The sequence below is a fragment of the Sturnira hondurensis genome, unplaced genomic scaffold (assembly GCF_014824575.4).
Source record: "Sturnira hondurensis isolate 20B ecotype Veracruz unplaced genomic scaffold, ASM1482457v3 Scaffold0012467, whole genome shotgun sequence".
NCBI classification, from domain to species: Eukaryota; Metazoa; Chordata; class Mammalia; order Chiroptera; family Phyllostomidae; genus Sturnira; species Sturnira hondurensis.
The window spans coordinates 1,448,609-1,471,617 of NW_028085098.1; the positions used below are offsets into that span (position 1 = coordinate 1,448,609).

General features: G+C 34.0%; 1 protein-coding gene across 1 annotated transcript in view; it reads right to left on the minus strand.

The window, feature by feature from the left end:
• The window catches only part of SMCHD1 (structural maintenance of chromosomes flexible hinge domain containing 1), a 156,031-nt gene that overhangs the window by 108,136 nt on the left and 24,886 nt on the right, over positions 1-23,009 (minus strand). The window contains exons 6-15 of the mRNA XM_037060710.1: positions 15,510-15,624; positions 15,269-15,388; positions 11,160-11,326; positions 9,006-9,096; positions 7,866-8,073; positions 5,231-5,351; positions 4,973-5,156; positions 2,354-2,548; positions 732-845; positions 61-167 (exon numbers count right to left, since the gene is read on the minus strand). Coding sequence (XP_036916605.1) covers positions 61-167; positions 732-845; positions 2,354-2,548; positions 4,973-5,156; positions 5,231-5,351; positions 7,866-8,073; positions 9,006-9,096; positions 11,160-11,326; positions 15,269-15,388; positions 15,510-15,624 — 1,422 coding nt within the window. The remainder of the gene's footprint in view (positions 1-60; positions 168-731; positions 846-2,353; positions 2,549-4,972; positions 5,157-5,230; positions 5,352-7,865; positions 8,074-9,005; positions 9,097-11,159; positions 11,327-15,268; positions 15,389-15,509; positions 15,625-23,009) is intronic.

Sequence of the window (23,009 nt, forward strand, 5' to 3'; positions counted from 1 at the left end):
ATGATCTACCCTCTTGATTTTTCTTATTATTTTTATCATGCATCTTGAAATGTGAATTACCTTGCCATTTCATCTTCTACATATTTTTTAATGGTTTTCTCAGCAACTGTTCTATCCAGCTTTGCAATTGGCACAGTTCTTGTTTCATCATATAGTGCTCGAGGTTCCTGAATCAATAAAATAAATTTATACCGGCCCTTCAAAAAACAACTATTCAAATTCAGCTGCAGTGAAAACATTCACTTATTTCTTCCAAAGAAATATACTTTACCCTCATTAACTATAAAAATCATAATAGTATCATTACATTAGACCTTGATGTCTGTTTCCATTTTTCATATTATCTTCTTAGGCCTAATTAGATACCATTCAAATATTAATAACAGCATGGTAAAGGGACAAAACCCACTCTAGTTTTGGAATCATTCATGCTTAAGACAGAATTCTGTTTCCAGTGTTTACTAGTTTGTGGGCCTTGGATGAAATGTGCACTTTACAAAATCACTGTGATAAGTAGCAATAATATGTATGTTTGTTAAACACTGGGCATAGAGATGTTAAATTCAATATATTATTAATAACACCAAATATGAAATGTAAATATTCACGCTAACACTATTTTATCCAATGGAAAAACCAACTACAAGCAAAATACTTCACCTTTATTTTTACATTTAACCAAAAGTAATACCAACAGACTTTCAATAAATATTTTGTATTACTTGTCTTACCATTGCAATTTGAACCTCTCCTCCAGTAGCATAAACTTCTCCATCATGATCACCATAAAGAAAAAATTTTTCTATGCTTCCATAAAAGAGAGGAAGTGTCTTCACTGTCTTGACCTAATATTTAGTTTTGAAAAAGGATTTAGCACTAATATTTACTAAGAGAAACAGGAGTAATATAATTATTTCACAGAAACGCTTTACACAAAGAAAAAAAACTAGGTATCCATCATTAGAAAAAAATGAATTTTAAAACAGCATTCAAATATCCTAATAAAGTTGTAATTGTAAAGTTCTTCATTTACAACATATTTTTGTAAAGACAGTAGCTTCTTCATACAAAAATGTCATAGGTACGCATGTGTCTCAAATGTCCATAACTCCTCCAAAGTCAATTATTATAAATGCCGAAGTATCTCAAACCTTTTCCCCTGATAAAATCTGGCTTTCATACTATGACAAGTGACTTATAAACTCCAGCAAGTTATCATTTCCTTAAAATAAATTAGTGTGAAACTTGCCTATAGTATTTCTTTTTTCTTACATGGCTTGAAAAATCTAAGGGTAATTTCCATTAATACAATTCAGAAATTTCTGACAAGGACTACAAGACTCTATACCCAAACTACCTTTCCAGATTCATTTCTAAACCATTTCTACTCACACATGTATAACCCAACTCTACCTTGTCTATGCTCAGAATACTCCTGAGAAAGAATTTTACTTAACTACCACAGAGAATTTGACAAAGCTGATTACTCCCTCCTTCTTATAACTCTTCACATGACTTTAGGTATTATATTCTCCTACTTTCCTTCTATTTCACCAGCTTATCCCTTTATTCTCATTTGTCCCTCTTTCTAATCCCTAAACGTTAGAAAAGCAAGACTGTAGGTACATACAGTATCTCCAGGAAACTGCATCCAATTTTCACATTTATGGAGAGCATGGATATCCTTCTACTTTGGCAATAATCTGTGTAAACCTGAGCCTCTACTTCTTTCAAGGTCCTTACAAATGTGATTTCTTGCCCAAAGAATTTCATGATTAACTCTTTTCTCCCTGAGTCATCCAAAGTCAGAAAATTTTCTCCTCTCCTTCTAAACTATCAAAGAATATTCATCATCTTTTCTTGGCAGTTATCCTCTTATAACCTACTATTATTTATGCTTAGGTTATCTCTATTTTTAGGCTGTAATATCCCCAAGGACTAAGCACATCTAATAATTCTCTGCACTCTCCACAACTCAGTCAATAAGCATAGTAATTTACAAGAACCAGATACTCAATAAAACTTGCTAAAAATCATAATTTTGTATCACATTTAAAAAATCTCCATTTGAGCAGTTTACTCAAGAAACAATAAAAACCTTGCTAATTTAAGCCTCAGGCAATAAACAGGGTTTTGTCTGTTTGTTTTTTTAACACCATGCTAAACTGTCATTAAAATCAGTTTGAACTTTTCATTTTTTTTTCTGGCTCCTAAGAAGCCAATAAATACATACATTATTTTATCCTAATATATACAACCAATGTCACCCAGTGAATTCAATATTTTTTAAAAGTTTTAATAGATCAAGTTTCGAATTCTATTAAAAGTGAATCTACAAATAAGTTAAACCTACCAGCTGTCCTGCTTTGTATATTTTTCCATCCCATTCTATTGCTGAGTATGTGGCCCAGGGGCCCTGCTTTTTAGAAGGAAGATCAGAACGTGTAATTATTCCTTTAAAAAGTGTAAATTTTATTTGTTTGTCATATTTTTCATGACAGTCCTTGAGCCATAAAGCAAATTCTCTGTCAATTTTCATGCGCTGCTCCTGTAAAATTTTAAAACATTCTATGAAACATGGTAAACAAATACAACCACTGGTATCTGTCCTTCATTCCATTTTTCCTTCCACATATCCACCCCAGAAAACCTAATAAAAAACTGAAATATTTTGCCGATCTTTCTCCCATACAAATTTAAATTTCTAACAAAACCACCACTAGAGAAAGCAATCTTTATTATCATCCTTTGAACCAAAGTCTCAATAGTCAATACCAGCAATAAAACTTTTCTTTCCTGCTTTAAATCCTAGGGTATACCACAAAATGATGAATAGTAATGGCAAAGGAGAAGGAAAACTTCCTGGCTATGAGAAAGGGGTAAGTGGAAACATTTTCACTGTGAATCATGCATATTTTCAACAGGGCAAAAAGACCTCTTTTTATGTTTTAAGAACAGATATATATCTACATAAACACAAATATAGTATTATCTATGGTATTAAAATGTCATGGGGGGAGCAATTAGGAAAAAAGTTTCTTTATAAGAATGATAAGGAAAAAAGGTTGAAAAACCTTGCTACGAAAAACAAAGTTTTCCTTTTAATTATGTACTGAATTCACAGTACCAACTCAAAAATTAAATCGTAAAACTGTTTTCTAATAATACATTAAAAATGTTATTTCTTATCATTCTTCATCCCACTGGGAGATAGTATAGAGATTTATACTTAAACATAAACTAAAAGATATTGTTTAGTGCCTGTCTTGAGCAGTGTAAATAGGGAAGACAATGGCCACATTACATGCTTTCACAGGACACAATGTATAAAATTACAAAAGTTAATTTCTTTCTACATCCTTACTCTGTATTATACTATTTCCAAATGAAAATGGGGCAGAACTAAAAATGATTTCAGCTTCAAATAAAAAATACATGTAGTTGGGAAAGACTCAAAAATGGCAAGTTCCAAAGAAAACTTCCCCTAACCCTTTCCCAGGGTACCAACTCCTTTCTGAATCAGCAAATCACTGTTATCATCTTGTCAACTTGACAAGGATATTAAAATTATTAACTAGGAATGGGACAGTTTGTCTACATTTTTATACTTCACTTCAATGTATAGCCCAAATATTAGATAAAATTATTCTAAGCTAAAATGTAAAGAAGTCTCAGGATTCATTATCAACCAAATTGCCAGATGGATTAATTGAATCCTGAAATTCAGTAGTATGTTAAAGGATATGTCACATGTGTGGCAAGATAACAGGGGCATGCAAGAAGAATAATCAATGTATCTCTCATACACTGATATTTTCTCTCTCTCTCTTTCTCCCTCCTTTTCCCATTCTCTAAATAGTAAAATAAATAAAACCTTTAATAAAATAAAATTTCCCCAAATTACAAAATACATTTCTTAAAATACAATGTAACAAAGAAATAGAATTAACCTGTTATGGATAACTTTTGGAAAGACTAAACTGTTCAATAAACATTGGATAATTAATAAATCGAAGTACAAGTAAGACCTTTCTTAGGAGATAATTCATTTAAAGTATCTTAGTTGTCTATGATTCAGAATTTTTTAATAATAGCAAAATGAATATCAACATCTGATAGGAAGGACTAACTATAAATACTATGTGCTATTGTATTCTATTAAATATTTACTTCCCAGCAATTTTAGGTTCACAATAAAAGTACCTATTCTTGGCAACTCAACATTTAACTACTAAAAGAGGAGTATATCAAGTAAAAGTTTTTGAGGTATTTGGATAGAATAAAAGTACAATAGTATAGTAGTTCCACTCAACTCCTAAAAAAAATATCTACCACTCTTGTTCTATCAATCAGTGCATGTATTTTAATACTGACCAGTCTCAAATCACCTTTTAGCCCAAAGTGTTTCACAGTTCTACCTCAATTTCACACTTAAGATTAGATTTAAATTACACAGTTTGGTTCTTGCTATGCACACATAGGCCTTGTGTTAGATAAAATTGTTCTTATGTGCTCTCACCAAATGTATATGCTTGTTTAGCTTCTATTTAGTATATCATGGTCTTAATATTAAGATCTAGTAAAGAACTGTAAATTTTATCCAAAATGGTATAACCAGTTGAAATTTTTGAGAGATGTGAACACATAAATGCTCATAAGAGAAAATTTATACAAATTCTTTTTATTAAATAAAATGAAAAGTATCTTTGGTCAGGTAGCTTGGTTGGTTAGTGCTGTCCCAATATACCCATTTTGCAGGTTCGATATCCAGAGGGCACATACAGCAAACCAATGAATGCGTAAATAAGTGGAACAACAAAGCCATGTTTCTTTCTCTCACTTTCTCTCCACACCCAATCAATTAAAAAGTAAAGTATGCAAAATATCACATAAATCTACATGAATAATGACTTCTATTGTACACAATATAGAACATTTACGAATATCCAAAACTTGACATTGAAAATCATACCTGTCCATTTAAAATCCTTGTAAAAAGGGTGTTCTTATCTTTCAATTTTAGCTCAAGATCCATAAAAGTCAGTTTATTTGTGCTGACCTGGAATCTGTCATTAGTGAATAATGCACCAGATATTCTATTGTAGCACTCAATTGGTGCAAGTCCTTTCTTCTTTGGAGGAGTACACCAGTCAAAGCTTGAAGAGAAGAAAATATTAGTAAAAAGATTAGGTTATAAAACAATATAATTTCAGCAAAAATCAAAACTTACCCTTCAACAGATGTATATGGTATTAGTCGTCCATTCCAAAAACATTCGAAAATAGGCCTCTTCCCTCTTGCAGCTTTCTCAAGTATAAAACAATCATCATCATCATCTTCATCTTTTAATTCTAGAGTGTAAGAGGAAGTGGAACAAAATGTTTATTGCTATAAAGTATATGCAATTCTTATCACTGAGAAATCAATTTCTGTAAGTAAAATATTAAAGTTCCTTCAGAGAAACGGTAACAAAAACTCCTGTTCGTTAACACTGTATTCTATAAAACCCAAAGGTAGCTTTATTCTTAGTCTGCCTCACAAAGAAACACTTCCAAAGCAGTTATCATTATCAATGGTGTTTCTCATTTGAAAGTCAATGTTAGTTACATACTAATCAACCTGTGTTAGGAGCTACACTAGCTACTAGCTTGCAATCATTAAAAACTGTTTATAAAGCAAAAGAGTCATATATTACCTAGCAAAATGCCCTTCCCTACAAATATACGAGCCTAAGTCCTATACCTGAAACACAACTTTCACAATTTTGTCAGAACCAGTGTATGTTCACCTAAAAATTAGCTAGAAAACCTATGCAATCTAGCAGCAAGTTTACCTAGTTTGGGAAAATTATCAACAACACTAAGTTTATTCCCTGGCTGCTATAGGTAAGTGGATTGAGCATGGGCCTACGAAAAGGGTCACAAGGTACATGTCTGGGTTGCAGGCCAGATCCCCAGTAGGGGGAGCATGAGAGGCAACCACACACATTGTTTCTCTCCCTCTCTTTCTCTTTCCCTTTCCTTCTCTCTAAAAATAAATAAAATATTTTTTAAAATACTAAGTTTAAGTTTATCTTATATAAACTATTAAATTTTTGAGGATCAGATTCAGGTGATATAGCTAAAATTATAAAATATGTTACAAAGCATCAAACACATAATTAACACAACTGTCTATAACTTTTTTGTTATTTTGGCAATTCATTTTCATATATCCAGATAAGTTAGGATCAAACATTATAATCATGATATAGCAACACCTTAGTTATTCTGGCATTAAGTCAACCTCCCCCACATATAAAGCTCTCTACCCCCCAAAACCCTCATAAGGAGTCCTAAGTAAAAGTTCCTTTCAATCAGAGCAAATTGGTTTGCTCTTAGAGAACCCCTCTAATAATCAGTCAATTTATTGGCTCTTATTTTAAGAAATCATTTGAAGAACTTTATCTTTTTGTAAATCAGCATACAAATATTAGAAATGGCAAATTGAAAATGGGCCAGAGGCATCACGAGAAGCAGAGCCACTGAGTAGCAACACATATGAGCATCAAATAAATGATGTTGGGCATAATGACTCACAGCAATTTCTTAACCCTCACAATACCTCAATGAGGCACTAACTAGTACCCTCCATCTCATTTTATAGATGAGGAAAACTGAAGTAGGCAGTAGTTTGTCACAGTTTACACAACAGAAAGTGGCACAGGTGGGATTCAAATCAGGAAATCTGGTTCCAGAACCTGCAACACTAAGGACATACTGAGAAAGTATTTTTTTATTATTAAAAAAATACTTTATTTATTTATGTTTTTAGAGAGAGGGGAAGGGAAGGAGAAAGAGTGGGAGAGAAACATCAATGTGTGGTTGCCTCTCATGTTCCCTTCTGGGAACTGGCCTCCAACCCAGGCATGTGCCCTGACTGAGAATCAAATCGGCAACCCTTTGCTTCACAGGCCCATGCTCAATCCACTGAGCTACACCAGCCAGGGCCTGAGAAGTACTCTGAATAAGAAAATTTAATACTGTTAATCTAGGAATTCAATGAAATCTCAATAATCCTGCCAGGAGTTTTCTAAGTGAATGTACAATGATTTTAAAGTTTATCTAGAAGAATAAAAGATCAAGGAATAAAAATTTTCTCAAAGAAGAATACTGAATATCTTGCCCTAAAGAATCAATGTAGAGACTATAGCTACAGGAGAGTATCATTACCCATGCATAAAAATACAAAATAGATCTATAATAAAGAAACCAGATGTGAAAACTAAATATAATTATAAAAGTAATATTTCAGACTATTTAAAAATCATGACATTCAATATAATTGGTGCTAAGGAAACAGATTCCCATATAGAAAATATTAACTCAAAGCACTACTTCATCCTACACAAAAAAGTAGAGTACAGACGCATTAAAGATCTAAAATTATTTTTAAAAACTACAAGATCCTTTTACCTTTCCACAGTAAGACAAAAATCAGAAATCATGTAGAAAAAACTAACTACATAAAGTTTAAAACTTCTTTAAATACACCTACAAAGATAATGGGAAAATAATATGGGGAATATATGAAAGATTAATATACAGTGCACAACTAAAAGTACAGTTCAATAAGAAATCTAAGATAAAAGAATATGTAATGCTTCTTAAAGCTAGTGCTTTATTGATACACAAGTGAATACACTAAAAAATCAAGAATTACAAAAACTATAAATACCTAACATCTTAAAAAGATATGTATAAGGAAAAAGGTATTAATATTTATCTAACCTTAATAACCCAATTAACAATAATAATTAAAAGAAACAAATCACTATCCTAAATCACAACTTCATATTTTGTAGCTAAAATAACAAATTAGCATACTTGGAAAGCACGGATCATCAGGGTAAGTTTCTCTATCATATAAGAAAGGGTGATATCGGATAATCCCTTCCACTACGCCATCTCCTTCAACGTGAGCTTTGAACTCAAAACTATCAGTTGCTGTGTTTATATACAATGTCTGCATGTCATCTTGTATGTCCCTCAGGTTGACGATCTTAGATGCCTTCCCCTTTTCAAACATAGAAATCTAAAATAAAAACAAAGCAAAAATAATTAAATTCTATGGTGACTTTTGTTCTCAGCTATGATCCAACAAAGGAATAGGCAAAAACTACTTTACTTGTATAAGTAAACATCTAACTTAATGAAATTTCTTTTTTTTTTTAATGCAGGTAAGTGATGGTTGGTCGATTTTTAAGAAGATTTTATTTATTTATCTTTAGAGGGGAAGGAAAGGAGAGAGGGAGAGAAATATCAATGTACCCCTTTCATGTGCCTTTCATGTGCCCCCTACTGGGAATGGGCCTGCAACCCAGGCATGTGCCCTGACTGGGAATCAAACCACGATCCTTTAGTTCGCAGGCCCGCACTCAATCCACTGAGCTACTCCAGCCAGGTGAGATTTCTTAATGTGTTAAATAGCTATAAGTAGCATCTCAAAAAGGAATATATTACTAAAAAAACAGAAAGTAAGCCAAGAGAGCAAAGCAGATCTCAGGGACACATAAGTCATGACTACATTTAATTCAAGGTTTCTTGCTAAAGGTAGAAAGTGGAACAATGATGTATATGAAATTCTTTCTAACATGTGGGCAAGGGTATTGAGAACCAAATAATCAAATGCTTTGTGGTTCTAAATCATACTTCACCATCACAAGACTTCTGAGAACAAAAGAGAAAGTATTTATGTCGCTTTTCCTCTCTGCTTTAAGACATAGCATGCAGCAATAACTTGTATCTCCATAAAAGACAGAAAAAGAAACTAACTATGGTAAACAAAGGTTTCAGAGAAACACATCTATGGATAATCTCTTTACTTGGACATCAAATTACCAAAGAACTTTAGTAAAAAGGAGAGAAAAGTTGTTTGTTTATTAACTAAATTTTGTTATCCAGAGTCACTTGGAAGTGGAACAAATACCTAACAATTGATAAAATTGGAAAGGAATTTTATCTTACTTCAATATCAATGTTGCTGAAAGGTCCAACTTCTTTTGATGTACGTTTTTCATTTCCTTTGGGGCCATGAATATAGTAATGATAAATATGCCTAAAACATGGAAGAGTAACATTATACTTTTAAGTCACATAAAATTACAGTTCATACATTCCTGTGCCAAAAAAAAAATTAACTACTATTTGACAGTACCTACTGAGCACTACATCAAGCATTATCAAACATAATATCCCATTTAAAAGTAAAAACAATCCTTAGATGCAGGTATTATTACATTCCATTTTATACATACAAAATTGGGGAACAAGGAGCTTATATAATTTACCTAAGGTCACAGAACTTAAGAGTTTAGGAGAAGGTGGGGGCTCAATTCAAGCCTTTTCTACTTCAAAGCTCACATACTTTACAATTCCAAGAAGTGTGATTCAAAAAAATACTAGAAGGGAAGAGGTTATTATTCTACTTATCAGGAATATTAAGGACTTAAATATCAGGGAGCATATAGAATTAGATATCTTCAAGCTTTCTGCACAACTTGAGAATATTACCCTGTAACTCTCATTGCTCCTATCCTATAGCACTGAAAAATCTTATCCTAAAATTGCCCAAACAAAACTAATACATTCAATAAATTTTAAAGCACTACTTTATTTTTAAATAAAGGTTAAAGATCACTATATTGTGGTGAAATAATATTCAGGGCTAAAACATATCGGATCTGTAGTTACTCCTCACATAGGAATCTGCAGTATTCCTTCATTATAAATTTTAATTAAAAAAATAATTATCCTAGCTACTTAAAATACTATTGATAAAAGGAAATCACTGAAAATCTTAAGATCTTTCTTCAGACATCTCAAAAGTGTTAACATGGTAACCAAAGATAAGTTACAACCATACATTAAGAGAGTAAATAGCTTAGTGACTGTTTCAAAGTGGTAAAAGCTGTATGTTATTCATTGTTAGACTAGGAGTATGTCCTAACCATATGTTATGTACTCTAAGTTCCTTCAGTTAAGAAAAATAACTATTAAACAGCAAATAAAGTATGTACTTAGTAGCCTTTTGGATAAATGTGAAAAGGTACTTGTTCCAAAAACATGAGTTTTGTTTTTGCAGACATACCTGTTTTTGCAAGACTCAGTAATGCAGACTAATACCAATTAAAGAAACAATCCAGTAAAACACTACGCTATGTACAGTAGATATATATATAGCTAAAGAGAAGAGGGTTACAGCAGCAATTTTTAATCTTTTCATCTCATGGCACACATTAACTAATTACTAAAACTCGTGGCACACTAAAAAGTATAGTAAAGATATTTTTTGCTAATCTGACAAAAAGTAGATATAGTTTTGATTCATTCACACTAGACAGCTATTGTTGTGTTGGCTATGGTCATTTGTTAAAAATTTGACAATGTAAAGGAAAAGAGGTCAATGTCCCTGAGTCAATAAATAGTGAGGTATTGCATGTTTTAAGAATTCTTGCAGCACAGTGGCTGAAAATCACTGGCTTAGGGGCATTAAATAAATGTTTCTCTAATTTGGGCTAATGGAATATATACTCCATAAAAGATTTCTTAGAAGAGACAGATACACAAAGATTTCCCTTCAGTATTACTAATGTCATATAGGCACAAACACATTTTTTTTCATATTAACAGACTTGCTGCATTCACTGGGTAAATACTTAAGAGAACCTGTACCATGTACTAGGACACATTGGGTATAGAGCAGCGCACAAAAAATGACATTCCACTGTGGGAAGGCAGACAAAATCATAAGTAAAGTATATGGCATGGAAGATTACAACAGGTCCTGTAAGAGAAGTGCAAAAGGGTGCTATGGAAATGATGGCACTGAATTTGATAAATTCTAGTTTATTTAAAATTTTATCATAGGTGTCAAAATGCTTGTGCCTCAAATATTGACCAATACATTTTAGGTGACCAGTAAATATTTACAGACTAGAGGACCATTTTAATGCTAATAGAGTGCTGGTTACTGTACTAAAGGGAAGAAAATGAGGCAGGAGCAAAGCAAAGCAGACATCCAAAAAGCTTCAATGTATCTGTAATACTTTTGCTCTTACAGAAGTTGAAACATGTTATCAACATAATATAAATAATAAATCAATATAAATAATTACTTACGCTAACTGTCTTGTCCAAAGATGAAAATAATTTTTCAAGTACTGTATGTGTTCCGATTGTACCCCTGTGATAACTACAGCAGTAAAGCTATCTTTTTCCTTCTCCTCTGAGATAAGACAATGTAGAAATCTTTCATCATCACTTGTAATGTGAACAGAATCAGATGGCTGCAAGAATGAATATAAATAAAACAGATTACATACACCTTAATTATAATTACAAAAATAATATTTTTTGTGATTGACTTGGATACCTTCAAATACAGGCTTCCAGAAACTTTTGGAGAAAAATGGCACAATACAAATCAGCTGAGTGTGTGACAATACAGTGAAGTCAGAGAAATTTACACAGATTGCTAAACTAGCAAACATAAAGAAGTATCCTACCATAATGCTAAACCAATTTTAGAATCATGAAGAAAAGGTAAATATAAATAACTATAACTATAAATAACTAAATCTGTAATGCTGGAAAAAATTGAGGACACTTACCCTAGTGTGAAACAGTCCTTGCTTGGGATACCTACCACTTAATTTGGTCGACATCACTACCCAGCCCTCCATGTTCAAGAAAACTAGGATGAAGCCTGAACTCAGCTGTCTTAGTATGAAGGCATTTGTGTTTAATAAAAGAGAGTAAAACCATCCTAGACTCCATTCCACTTTCAGAAAATATCTATAGCTTGCAGAAGGGAAGTAGGGAGAAGCGATGAGGGGGAGAGTTTGAGGATAAATATTATAAACCTCTCAACTTTTAACACATATAGTGAGTCTATATATGTTAGAAATTTCATGCATATGTGTGCATGTATACAATATGTATGTTGCCATATACATAAAAATTTATAAGGATAAAGATACACACTGAACTATTGGGTTGGCCAAAAAGTCCATTAAGTTTTTTGCATACGATGACTATAGTAGTGTTTAGTTGTCTTTAACTACATTTGAAACAATTTTGTTAGACTGTATTGTGACAGCTGTCATATCAGCATGCATTTTAAAAAAAGCTTATCAAGATTAGTGAATTTTTGTGCAGCCATTTTAATATTGGAGATGGAACTAAACATGTGACATTTTTGGTGTATTATGCTTTATTATTTCAAGAAGGGTAAAAATGCAACTGAAATGCCAAAAAAAACCAAAAAAAAAAACGTGTCCAGTGTATGTAAGGTGCTAGTGTATGTGACAGATCGAACATGTCAAAAGTGGTTTGCAAAGATTCTTGATACTACTGACAATTTTAGCCAAATAATTCTTTGCTGTAGGTTGTCTTTTGCACTGGAAAAGTTTAGCAGCACCCCTGGCCTCTAACCACTGGAAGCCAATAGCTGGAGACAGCTGGCATACTCAAAATATCCCAATCAATAAAGTTATTGGTGAAAATCAAAAAACATAACAAACTTTTGGGCCAAAACAATATTATGGCTAGGAAAGTGGCTGTTTTTCTTTCTTTAAAATGTGTGTATTACTTTCTTAGGAAAAAATTGAAATAGCCCTGGCTGATGTGGCTCAATGGATTGAGTGCTGGCCTGCAAACCAAAGGGCTTCTGGTTCAATTCCCAGTCAGGGCACATGCCTGGGTTGCAGGCCAGGTCCCCAGCAGGGGACCTGTGAGAGGCATTCACACACTGATGTTTCTCTAACAAAATTAAACAGGTGCACAATTCTATGACATATTACCTGCACACTGTATTATGTGCTTACCACCCCAAATCAAGTCTCCATCCACCACCATTTATCCCCCCATATTGTCTTCCACCACTCCCTACCCACCTTCCCCAGCAATTACCACACTGTTGTCCATGAATTCTTTTTTCTGTTTTGCTCAATCCCTCCCCACCCTATTAGCCCCCATAGCCTACCCTTTATGAGTCTGTCTCTGTTTTGCTTATTGTTTGTTCATTAGATTCCACATGAGTGAAACCATCCAGTACTTGCCTTTCTCTGACTGGCTTACTTCACTTAAAAAGAAGAAAATTTTACCCTTTGCAACAGCAAGGATGAACCCGGAAAGCATTATGCTAAGCGCAATAAGCCAATATCTCAATCTTAAGAGAAAAGTCACTTGGCAAGAAACAGATTCGAGAATTGTTGACATTAAGTGGCATACATACATACATGCACACAGACAAAGCAAGACTGCAGGTTATATCAAGAACTATCAACCCCACAAACATTGTAATAAGTGCCAACAGGTCAGAAAAATAGGTGGAGTCAAAAAAAGAATAGGCTCAAAAGGTCTGGTCTGGAAGAAAGGAGCAAGGTCCTATTAGTACCAATAAATGTTTGTGGGGATGAACTAAACCCAAAATACGGGAAAAACTTTAAGAAAGATGACCCAAGAGACCTCAGTTGAAACCAGGCATCATTATATGTACAGTTTTGAAAAATCATTTAAACCGTTAATTCCTAATTTTTCACCAGTTTTAACACAGCAAATAATATTTTCACCAATATACTTTAAGACACTTTGTGATAGTAAGGTAATATGGAAAAGATAAAATGGAACACTGCTATGTAAATTGTTAAATAAATGCAACAAACTTGAAAGGAAAAAATGGACTAAGCAAAAGGAAGAAATTTCCTGGACAGAGGAGAATGTTAAGTTATAGAAAAAAATAAAAGTAGTTAATAAACATGAAAAAATTCAGCTCACTATCAATGAAAGAAAAGTTATTTTTACCCATCAAATTGTCAACATTTTGCTGCCTCCCCCCATTTCTTTTCAAAAATAAGAAAATGATCAAATAGGCACTTCCAATATACTATTCTTGGAAGTATATGTGATCTGGGATCACTCTTTCAGAAAAGTGGTTTTGTACTATATACTATGAAACACTTATAAAGTTCACAGTATGTCACAGCTGTTAAAATTCCGACAATCTAAAAAAAAAACCATAATTCAGGCAAAGTGTTATGCAAATATATTCATAGTGGTGTCTTTATAATTATATAAAATTAAACATAAGTGATATTTATTTAAATTATAGATACTCAACAAAATAGTTAAGTTATAGCACATTCAACTCAAGGAATACTATGAAGCCATTTAAAGTGTGCTGTGTACCAAAATAATTTTAACATGGAGAAATACTCAAAACGTTCATTTTAAAAAATGGGGGCTCAAACTATAGGTATATAATTAAAAAGTAAGACTAGAAGAAAATTCAACTAAACATTAAAAATACCCTTACCTGGCATTTGAAACTATTTTTACTTATTTACATTTTTCTATAAAATGTTTGCAGTTTGTTTTACAATCAGAAAAGAATTCTTAAAAATCTCAAAATTACTTTAAAGTAAAGGTTTTAAAATTGAAAATTCTAAAGTGTTACAGATGGAGAAAAATTTAATGAATCTAATAAATATCATATGCATGACCAAGATTCAAATTTATTAACATTCTGCTTATTAAAATGAGAATCAGCCCTAGCTGGTGTAGCTCAGTGGATTGAGTGCGGGCCTGCGAACCAGAGGATTGCGGTTCGATTCCCAGTCAGGGCACATGCCTGGGTTGCAGGCTGGTTCCCTGCAGGCCAACTCCCAGCGGGGGATGCATGAGAGGCAACCATACATTGATGTTTCTCTCCCTCTCCTTCCCCTCTAAAGATAAATAAATAAATAAATAAAATCTAAAAAAAAAAAGAAAAGAAAAGACATTGGCTTTTTTTTTAAAAAAAAAAGAGAGAATCAAAGCAAATTTATAACAGAAAAAAATAGATCATTTCTTTCTCTAAAGCTCTGATTTCCTAAAAGTGCATTATCCTATCACTGTTTTCTACTCTAGTTCTGTGCTTATTATACCACAAAGATTTAAAAACTCAAATTCAGTGCAAGGAAAGGTTAAAAAAATCTTATGAGCACTTTCCAGGAAGATTACTCAGCTTTATGAAAAAACTTGTCTTAAGACTTCCAGCCTGACAAAACATATATGATCACTTCTGCTATTCACATGATTAAAGAGAAATAAAAATAATTTAACCTTAAAATTCCATACCTTCACCTTTTTTAAAGCAACATTAGTATCTTAGATAGAATTAGAAAAAATTTCTTTTCCTATCATCCACCCAAATACCTTTATAATTAATGAGTTAAAATGTAGTATACCTTTCTGTTTCTAATATATCCACTATATATTGACTCTTTATTTTTCTCCTTCTTCTCAAAATCTTCTTTAGAAAGTACAAGTTCATGAACATCTTGGGAATCTGCAGGTTTGCTTATCATCTGTTGAATATTAAAAAGAGTACTTTAAAAATTCCTAAAAGTTAAACTGGATTAACACATTCAGACAGTATCAACCTCAAAGTATTTTGATTGACTTTCATTTATAAAAAATTTTACTCACTCTGGCTGATTGTCCTACAAAGAAAACAGCCTGCTTGCCCCCAACACCAAAATAGGAAATATCACTATTTAAACTTCGTGGCACTGGTACTGGTCGAACGTATCCTGAATGATCACTAAAATAAAACATTACATTAATGCAGTGATTTTAAACCAGCTACTAAAGTACAAAAAGAAACTGTCATAGCACTTTTATTAAGTATTAATTAAATGATCCCTAAGCCAGATAATATCCTGTTCAAAGGTAAAAGAATCAGAGCTAGAAATCAAGACATTATCTAGTCCAGTGTTTCTCAAAGTTTATTCATGGGAAAGCTGCATTAGCATCACCTGGATACTCTTAAGATATGCAATTCTTGGGCCTAGTAAGTCAGAAAATCTCTCAACAAGCATGACTAAATAAATATCTACACATACATATAAATGAGTTTCGAAGTGGTAAACAGTTACATATATACATATGTATACCTCAACAACCTTTCCATCAAAACTGTTTTATCACTTCAATGTAAAATTATCACTTTTAATGTAAAATTTTAATTTTACATTAAAATATAGTGTAAAGAATAATGGGAACTGTAGCAAAAAGATTCTTATTTTCATGTATCATGAAAAATGAAGAGCTCTGGGTAAACCTCCTACTGCATCACATGAAGAGGAGACAGCCCTGTGTTCTCAAAATACAGGCAAGGTCTCCAGGGACATCATTTGCCAGTATCAGAAATAAACAGAAATTATAAGTGAGGCTGTAACCACTATCACACTTAATGAAAAGGTCAGAAAGCAGATGTGGCACACCTGGAAAGAATTAGAGAAGATAAAGATATATTGAAATAACTTACAGATAAGAAACAAAAGAAAGAAAAGGAACGGAAAAAATCAAAGTGGGTCTAAAAGACATGAATGACTGAAGGAAAATATCTCACACAGTGTAAGTGTAATTCCAGAAAGGGAAGAGAGAATGGATAGCAGCTGCAAATATTCTTGAAAAACTGAAAAATGAGGCTCTACAGATTCAGACCAAAGGAGCCCAAACAGGATACATAAAAAGAAATCCACAACACAGTGAACACCAAAATCCAAAGAACTAGAAAACAGGCTGCGATGTAATACAAGATAAAACAAGCTAGCAGGCTTTGAAAGCACCAATGTAAGATGGTAGAATACTATCTCCAAAGTACACAGAGAAAAATATGTCGACCAAGATTTGTGAACTAGAGCTAAATAAACAATTTACAGATAAAAACCAAGAGAATTTACCATTAAGAAATTTGCTCTAAAGGAATGCTTCTACAAGCACAATTTGACATGGAAGGTTATCATAACATGGTAAGTAGAAAGTTAATTTTTAAAATGCTTTTTCTAAATGTGTTGTTACCAAAAAGGAGTGTATAAGCTGTGAGATTTCTAAAAAGTCTGATTTGAAATACTACACAACAAAAGTATTATTTTGGCAAGGAAGTGGTCAGAGCTAAAGTGTTCTAAATTCTCTAATGTGGGAGGGGGAGATACTTAATTTTTGAAGTATAAAGTTAAATATGCATTTTAAAATTTAAAACACAACCAGGAAAATAAACATACAAATTTGAAAACATTAAAGAAAAAAAAGGTGGAACAAGATTGTAAAAAGAGGGACTTCCGCCAAAATGGAGGCATAGGTGGAAACACTGTGCCTTCTCCCACAACCAAGTTCGAATACAACAAAGGTTTAGTAAACAAAGACACAGCCAAAGAACAGAAAACTGAACTATAAGGAAGTCCGACAACAATGAAAGTTTAACTGGGACCGGTAAGAGGGGTGGAGCCAGTAGCAGAGCAGGGTGGGCAGGAAGGAGCCCGAGACCCAGGCAACCCAGGCAACCCAGGCAACCCAGGCAACCCAGGCAACCCAGGCACACAGGCAGTGGGGTAGCAGAATGGACCCAGTGAGGGTGCGGGGCAGGCTGAGCGTGGTCACACATTCGAGCGCGTGCGCATATAAACCAGCAGAGGTGTGAGCAGCGAGACAGACCCCCACAGGCCCCAGCTGCGAACTGCGCAGGCCCCAGCCCGCGCAGGCCCCAGTGGCAAACCCAGTGAGGGTGCGGGGCAGGATAATCGAGGTCGCACATTTGCACCAGTCCAGGCGGCCCCGGCAGCGGCAGCGGGAGGAAGCAGAGGGGAATGCCATTGATTTCCTTTGACCCCGCCCCCACATACAGCGTCACAACCCAGAAACTGAGTTGCCCTGCTCTGGTGAACACCTAGGGCTCCACTCCTCATACATAACAGGCACAAACAGTTCAAAATATGGCTCAAGAAGAACTCGAAGTCCCAGAGCCGATAACTCTAAGCGACCAAGAAATAGCCAGCCTCTCAGATGCACAGTTCAAAACACTGGTCATCAGGATGCTCACAGAACTGGTTGATTATAGTCACAAATTAGAGGAACATATGAAGGCTAAACTAATTGAAATGAAAGGAAATGCACAGGAAACCAATAGTGATGGAAAGGAAACTGGGACTCAAATCAATGGAGTGGACCAGAAGGAAGAACGAAACATCCAACCAGAAAAGAATGAAGAAATGAGAATTCCAAAAAATGAGGAGAGGCTTGGGAACCTCCAGGACATCTTTAAACGTTCCAACATCCGAATTATAGGGGTACCAGAAGGGGGAAAGAAACAGCCACGAGTGGAAAACATATTTGAACAAATAATAAAGGAGAACTTCCCGAGTCTGGCAAAGGAAATAGACTTCCAGGAAATCCAGGAAGCTCAGAGAGTCCCAAAGAAGTTGGACCCAAGGAGGAACACACCAAGGCACATTATCATTACATTAGCCAAGATGAAAATGAAGGAGAGAATCCTAGAAGCAGCAAGAGAGAAGGGGACAGTCACCTACAAAGGACTTCCCATCAGACTGTCAGCGGATTTCTCAAGAGACCTTACAGGCAAGAAGGAGCTGGAAAGAACTATTCCAAGTCATGAAATCCAAAGACCTACATCTAAGATTGCTCTATCCAGCAAAGCTTTCATTTAGAATGGAAGGACAGGTAAAGTGCTTCTCAGATAAGATCAAATTCAAGGAGTTCATCATCACCAAGCCCTTATTATATGAAATGTTAAAGGGGCTTATCTAAGAAAAAGAAGATGAAAAATATCAACAGTGAAAGGACAGCAAACTCACAGTTAACAACCACACCTAAAACAAAAGCAAACTAAGCAGACAGCTAGATCAGGAGCAGAACCATAGAAATGAAGAACACATGGAGGGTTAGCAACAGTGGAGTGGGAGGAAGGGAAGCGGGGAGAAGGTACAGAAAATAGCATAGACAGTAGGTAGAAAATAGATAGGGGGGGGCAAGAATAGTAGGGGAAATATAGAATCTAAAGAACTTGAGACACATGGTCATAAACTAAAGGGGGGAAATGGTGGGGGAGGGGGTGTGCAGAGTGGAGGGGAATGAAGGGGAAAATAGAACAACAACTATAATGGTATAATCAATAAAATATATTTAAAATGTTTTAAAAAGATTGTAAAAAGAATCAACAAAAAGATGCAATGAATTTTTTAAAAAGACAGAAACCAAAACAAAAATAATGGGATAGATAAAAATATCTTCATTGGTGTAAAAAAGTCTGCATCCCATATATTCATACTCAAAATAACATAAAAACAACAATGACCAGGTAAGACACTGTTAAACCACACCTACAAAGCAAGCACAAAAAAACTACTGCTCCCTGAAAACATATAAAGGCATCATTATATGCAAACCCATCTCTATACAACATAGACACAAACCTTGTCCCCACAAAACACACATAAAATGCCTCCACACAAAAAATCATGCATATACAAACACCCCCACAAAATATAAAAACATACCACCCCATATACCATACATGTACACTGCCCCTAACACAAAAACACAGCCTGACATCATACAACATACACACACCAACAATAAAAAAAAAAATTTAAAGTCAGACAAGGCACACACAACATATACTGAGAAACAAAGAACAACAACTTATTCATCATAAACTAAGGAAGCAAGTAGAAGATGGAGTGACATTTTTAATATACTGAAATTTTTAACATACTTAATCTAAAATTCCATGCTCAGCAAAAATACCTTTAAAGGTGAATGGGAGGGAGGGAGAGATATAGATTTTATCACACATAAAAAGTTGAAAAATTCATCAAGAACTTGAGATATAAAAACTGTTAAAAGACCTACAAGAATGAAAATGATACTACACAGATTTACATAAAGGAATGAAGACCACCAGAAACACTAAATATGTGGGTAAATATAAATTGACTCGGGCAATCAAACAGAGACTTGTATGTGCATGTTCATAGCAGCATTAATCACAACAGACAAAAGTCAGAAACATGCCACGTGTACACTAACCTACATATGGAAAACAAAGTGTGGCAGAGCTGCATAGTACAGCCATAAAAAGAATAAAGTCCTAATACATTCTACAATACAGATCAATCTTGAAAAGATTATGCTAAGTGAAGCAAACCAGATGCAAAACAAAACCAGAATCACAAATGTGTGATTCTTCTTAAGTGAGAAACCTAGAATAGGCAAATTCTCTGAGACAGAAAGTAGAACAGTGGTTACCAGCAGCTGAAAGTAGAGTTAGATTCCGTTTGTCAAGGATGAAAAATTCTGGTAATACATAATGGTAACATATATAAAACACTGTGAATAAAATTAATGCCACTGAGTCATACATCTTAATGTGGTCACAAAGGCAAATTTTATGTTACATAGTTTTTACCACTTTTTTTCAAGGACTGTTAAAAAGACACAGAGAGAGCAGAAAAGTGGTTGCCTGACTGGGGCTGGGGAGTGCAGGAAATAGGGAGAGGTAGGTAAGGTTGGTAATTTCAGCTGAAAGATGAATAAGGTCTAAGGATCTAATGCATATAACAGTGAGTATAGTCAATAACACTGTATTGTGTAACTGAAATCTAAGAGACAACTTAAGTGTTCTCACTTAAAAATAATAGATGAGATGTGTTAATTAAAAGCAAAATAGAATATACTTAGATATTGACAGTATATATCAAATGCAAAGTATATAAAAACAAAAGCAAAAAGATCAACATGGTGTACAATAAAATAACAGCACTGTTACAGTATATTTTAACTATATGTATAAACAGTATGATATTGCTACTCAATATAGACTATAAATTAAAGATGTATGTGGTGAATCCCAAAATTACTAGTAAGACAATAAAATAAAGTAACAGTTAATAAGACAAGGGAAATAAAATGGAATCACCTACATATCCAAAATACTCAATGAAAAATTAGGAAGAAAAAAGGGAATGGGAATAAAAAAATGACAGAAAAAATAAAAACAAATAATGAAGATGGTATGTCCATATCCAAAAATAACAACAATCACATTAAATGTAATTGGTCTAAATATCCCAATTAATAGAGAGAGATTGTCAAATTTTAATACTCAACTATATGCTACCTAAAATAAACTCTCTTTAAATATAAACAGACAATAGGTTAGAAGGCTGGAAAAATACCATTTATATTAATATCATTATACTAATGAAAAGAGAGCTGCAGTAGCTTTATTAACATCAGACAAGGTTGAAGAAAAAAACAATGAAATAAATACATGGATAAATAAAATACACTACTGTTCTTATTTTCAGTTTTTTAAAAAAAACTGAAAACAAGCCTCCTGAACTCAAATTAACACTGTCTGATGTCTTAAACTTCAGGAAGCACACAGGGTCCCAATCAAGAGGAACCCAAAGAGGCCCACTCCAAGACACATCATAATTAAAATGGCAAAATTCCAAGACAAAGAGAGAATCTTAAAGGCAGCAAGGGAGAAACAGGAAGTGACATACAAGGGAGCCCCAATAAGACTAGCATCCTGATGTCTCAATGGAAATGCTACAAGACACAAGGGAATGGCAAGAAATATTCCAAGTAATGAAAAACAAAGGCCTACAACGAAGACTACTCTAACCAGCAAGGCTCTCAGTTAAAATGGAGGGCCAAATAAGGAGCTTCCCAGACAAAAGAAGCCTCAAAGAATACACTTCCACCAAACCAGCACTCCAAGAGATGCTAAGGGATCTGCTTTAAGGAAAAGAAGAAAAAGAGTGACAGAGAGAGGAACACAGGTACAAAGGAAGTAAAATGGCAAATGAATAAGGACCTATCAATAATAACCTTAAATGCAAATGGGTTAAATGCTCCAATCAAAAGACACAGAGTGGCTGAATGGATAAGAAATCATCATCCACACATATGCTGCCTACAAGAGACCCACCTCAGAACGAAAGATCTACACAGTGAAAGTAAAAGGCTGAAAACAAATATTCCAAGCAAATGGACAGGGAAAAAAAGCCAGGGTAGCAATATTCATATCAGACAAAATAGACTTCAAAACAAAGGCCATAAAAAGAGACCCAGAGCGACACTACATTATACTCAAGGGAAGAATCCATCAAGAAGACATAAACATTATAAACATATGCGCCCAACACAGGAGCACCCAAATATATAAGGAAAATCTTGGAGGACTTCAAGAAAGATATTGACAGGAACACAATTATAGTAGAGGATTTTAATGCCCCACTGTCAAAAATAGATAGATCTTCCAAACAAATATTAACCAAAATATTGTGGCACTGAACAATGTCCTGGATCAAGTGTATTTAACATATACATATATATATAAATAAATAAAACTTTTCTTTCCAAAGAAGCAAAATATATTCTTTTCCAATGTACATGAAACATTTTCCATGATAGGACACAAAACAAGCCTGGACAAATTCAAGAAAATTGAAAGCATATCAAGCATTTTCTCTGACCACAAGGGACTGAAACTAGAAACCAATCTCAAGGAAAAAACTCAAAAACACTCAACTACATGAAGATTGAACAGCACGTTATTAAACAATGAATGGGTTAAGAATGAGATCAAGGAAGAAATAAAAAATTTTCTGGAAACAAATGAAGATTAACTCACAACAGTCCAAAACTTAGTGGAAACAGCCAAGGCTGTCCTAAAAGGGAAGTTCATAGCAATACATGCCTACCTAAAAAAGACAGAAACATTTCAAATAAACAACCTAACCCTACATCTACGGGAACTGGAGGGACAACAACAAAGACAGCCCAGAGCAAGTAGAAAGGAGGAAATAACCAAGAACAGAATTGAACAATAGAGAGACCAAAGGAACAATTCTAAGGATGAATAAATCCAGGAGCTGGTTCTTTGAAAAGATAAACAAAATCGACAAGCCTTTAAGCAGACTCACGAAGGAAAAAAGAGAGCACCCAAATAAACACAATCAGGAATGAAAGAGGAGAGAAGCTGAATCTCCCAAAGCTGAATGAAGAAGAAACAGAAAACCTGAACAAACCAGTAACAGCTGACAAAATCAAAGCAGTAATCAAAAAACTCCCAGCACACAAAAGCACTGGACTGACAGTTTCACAAGAGAATTTTAC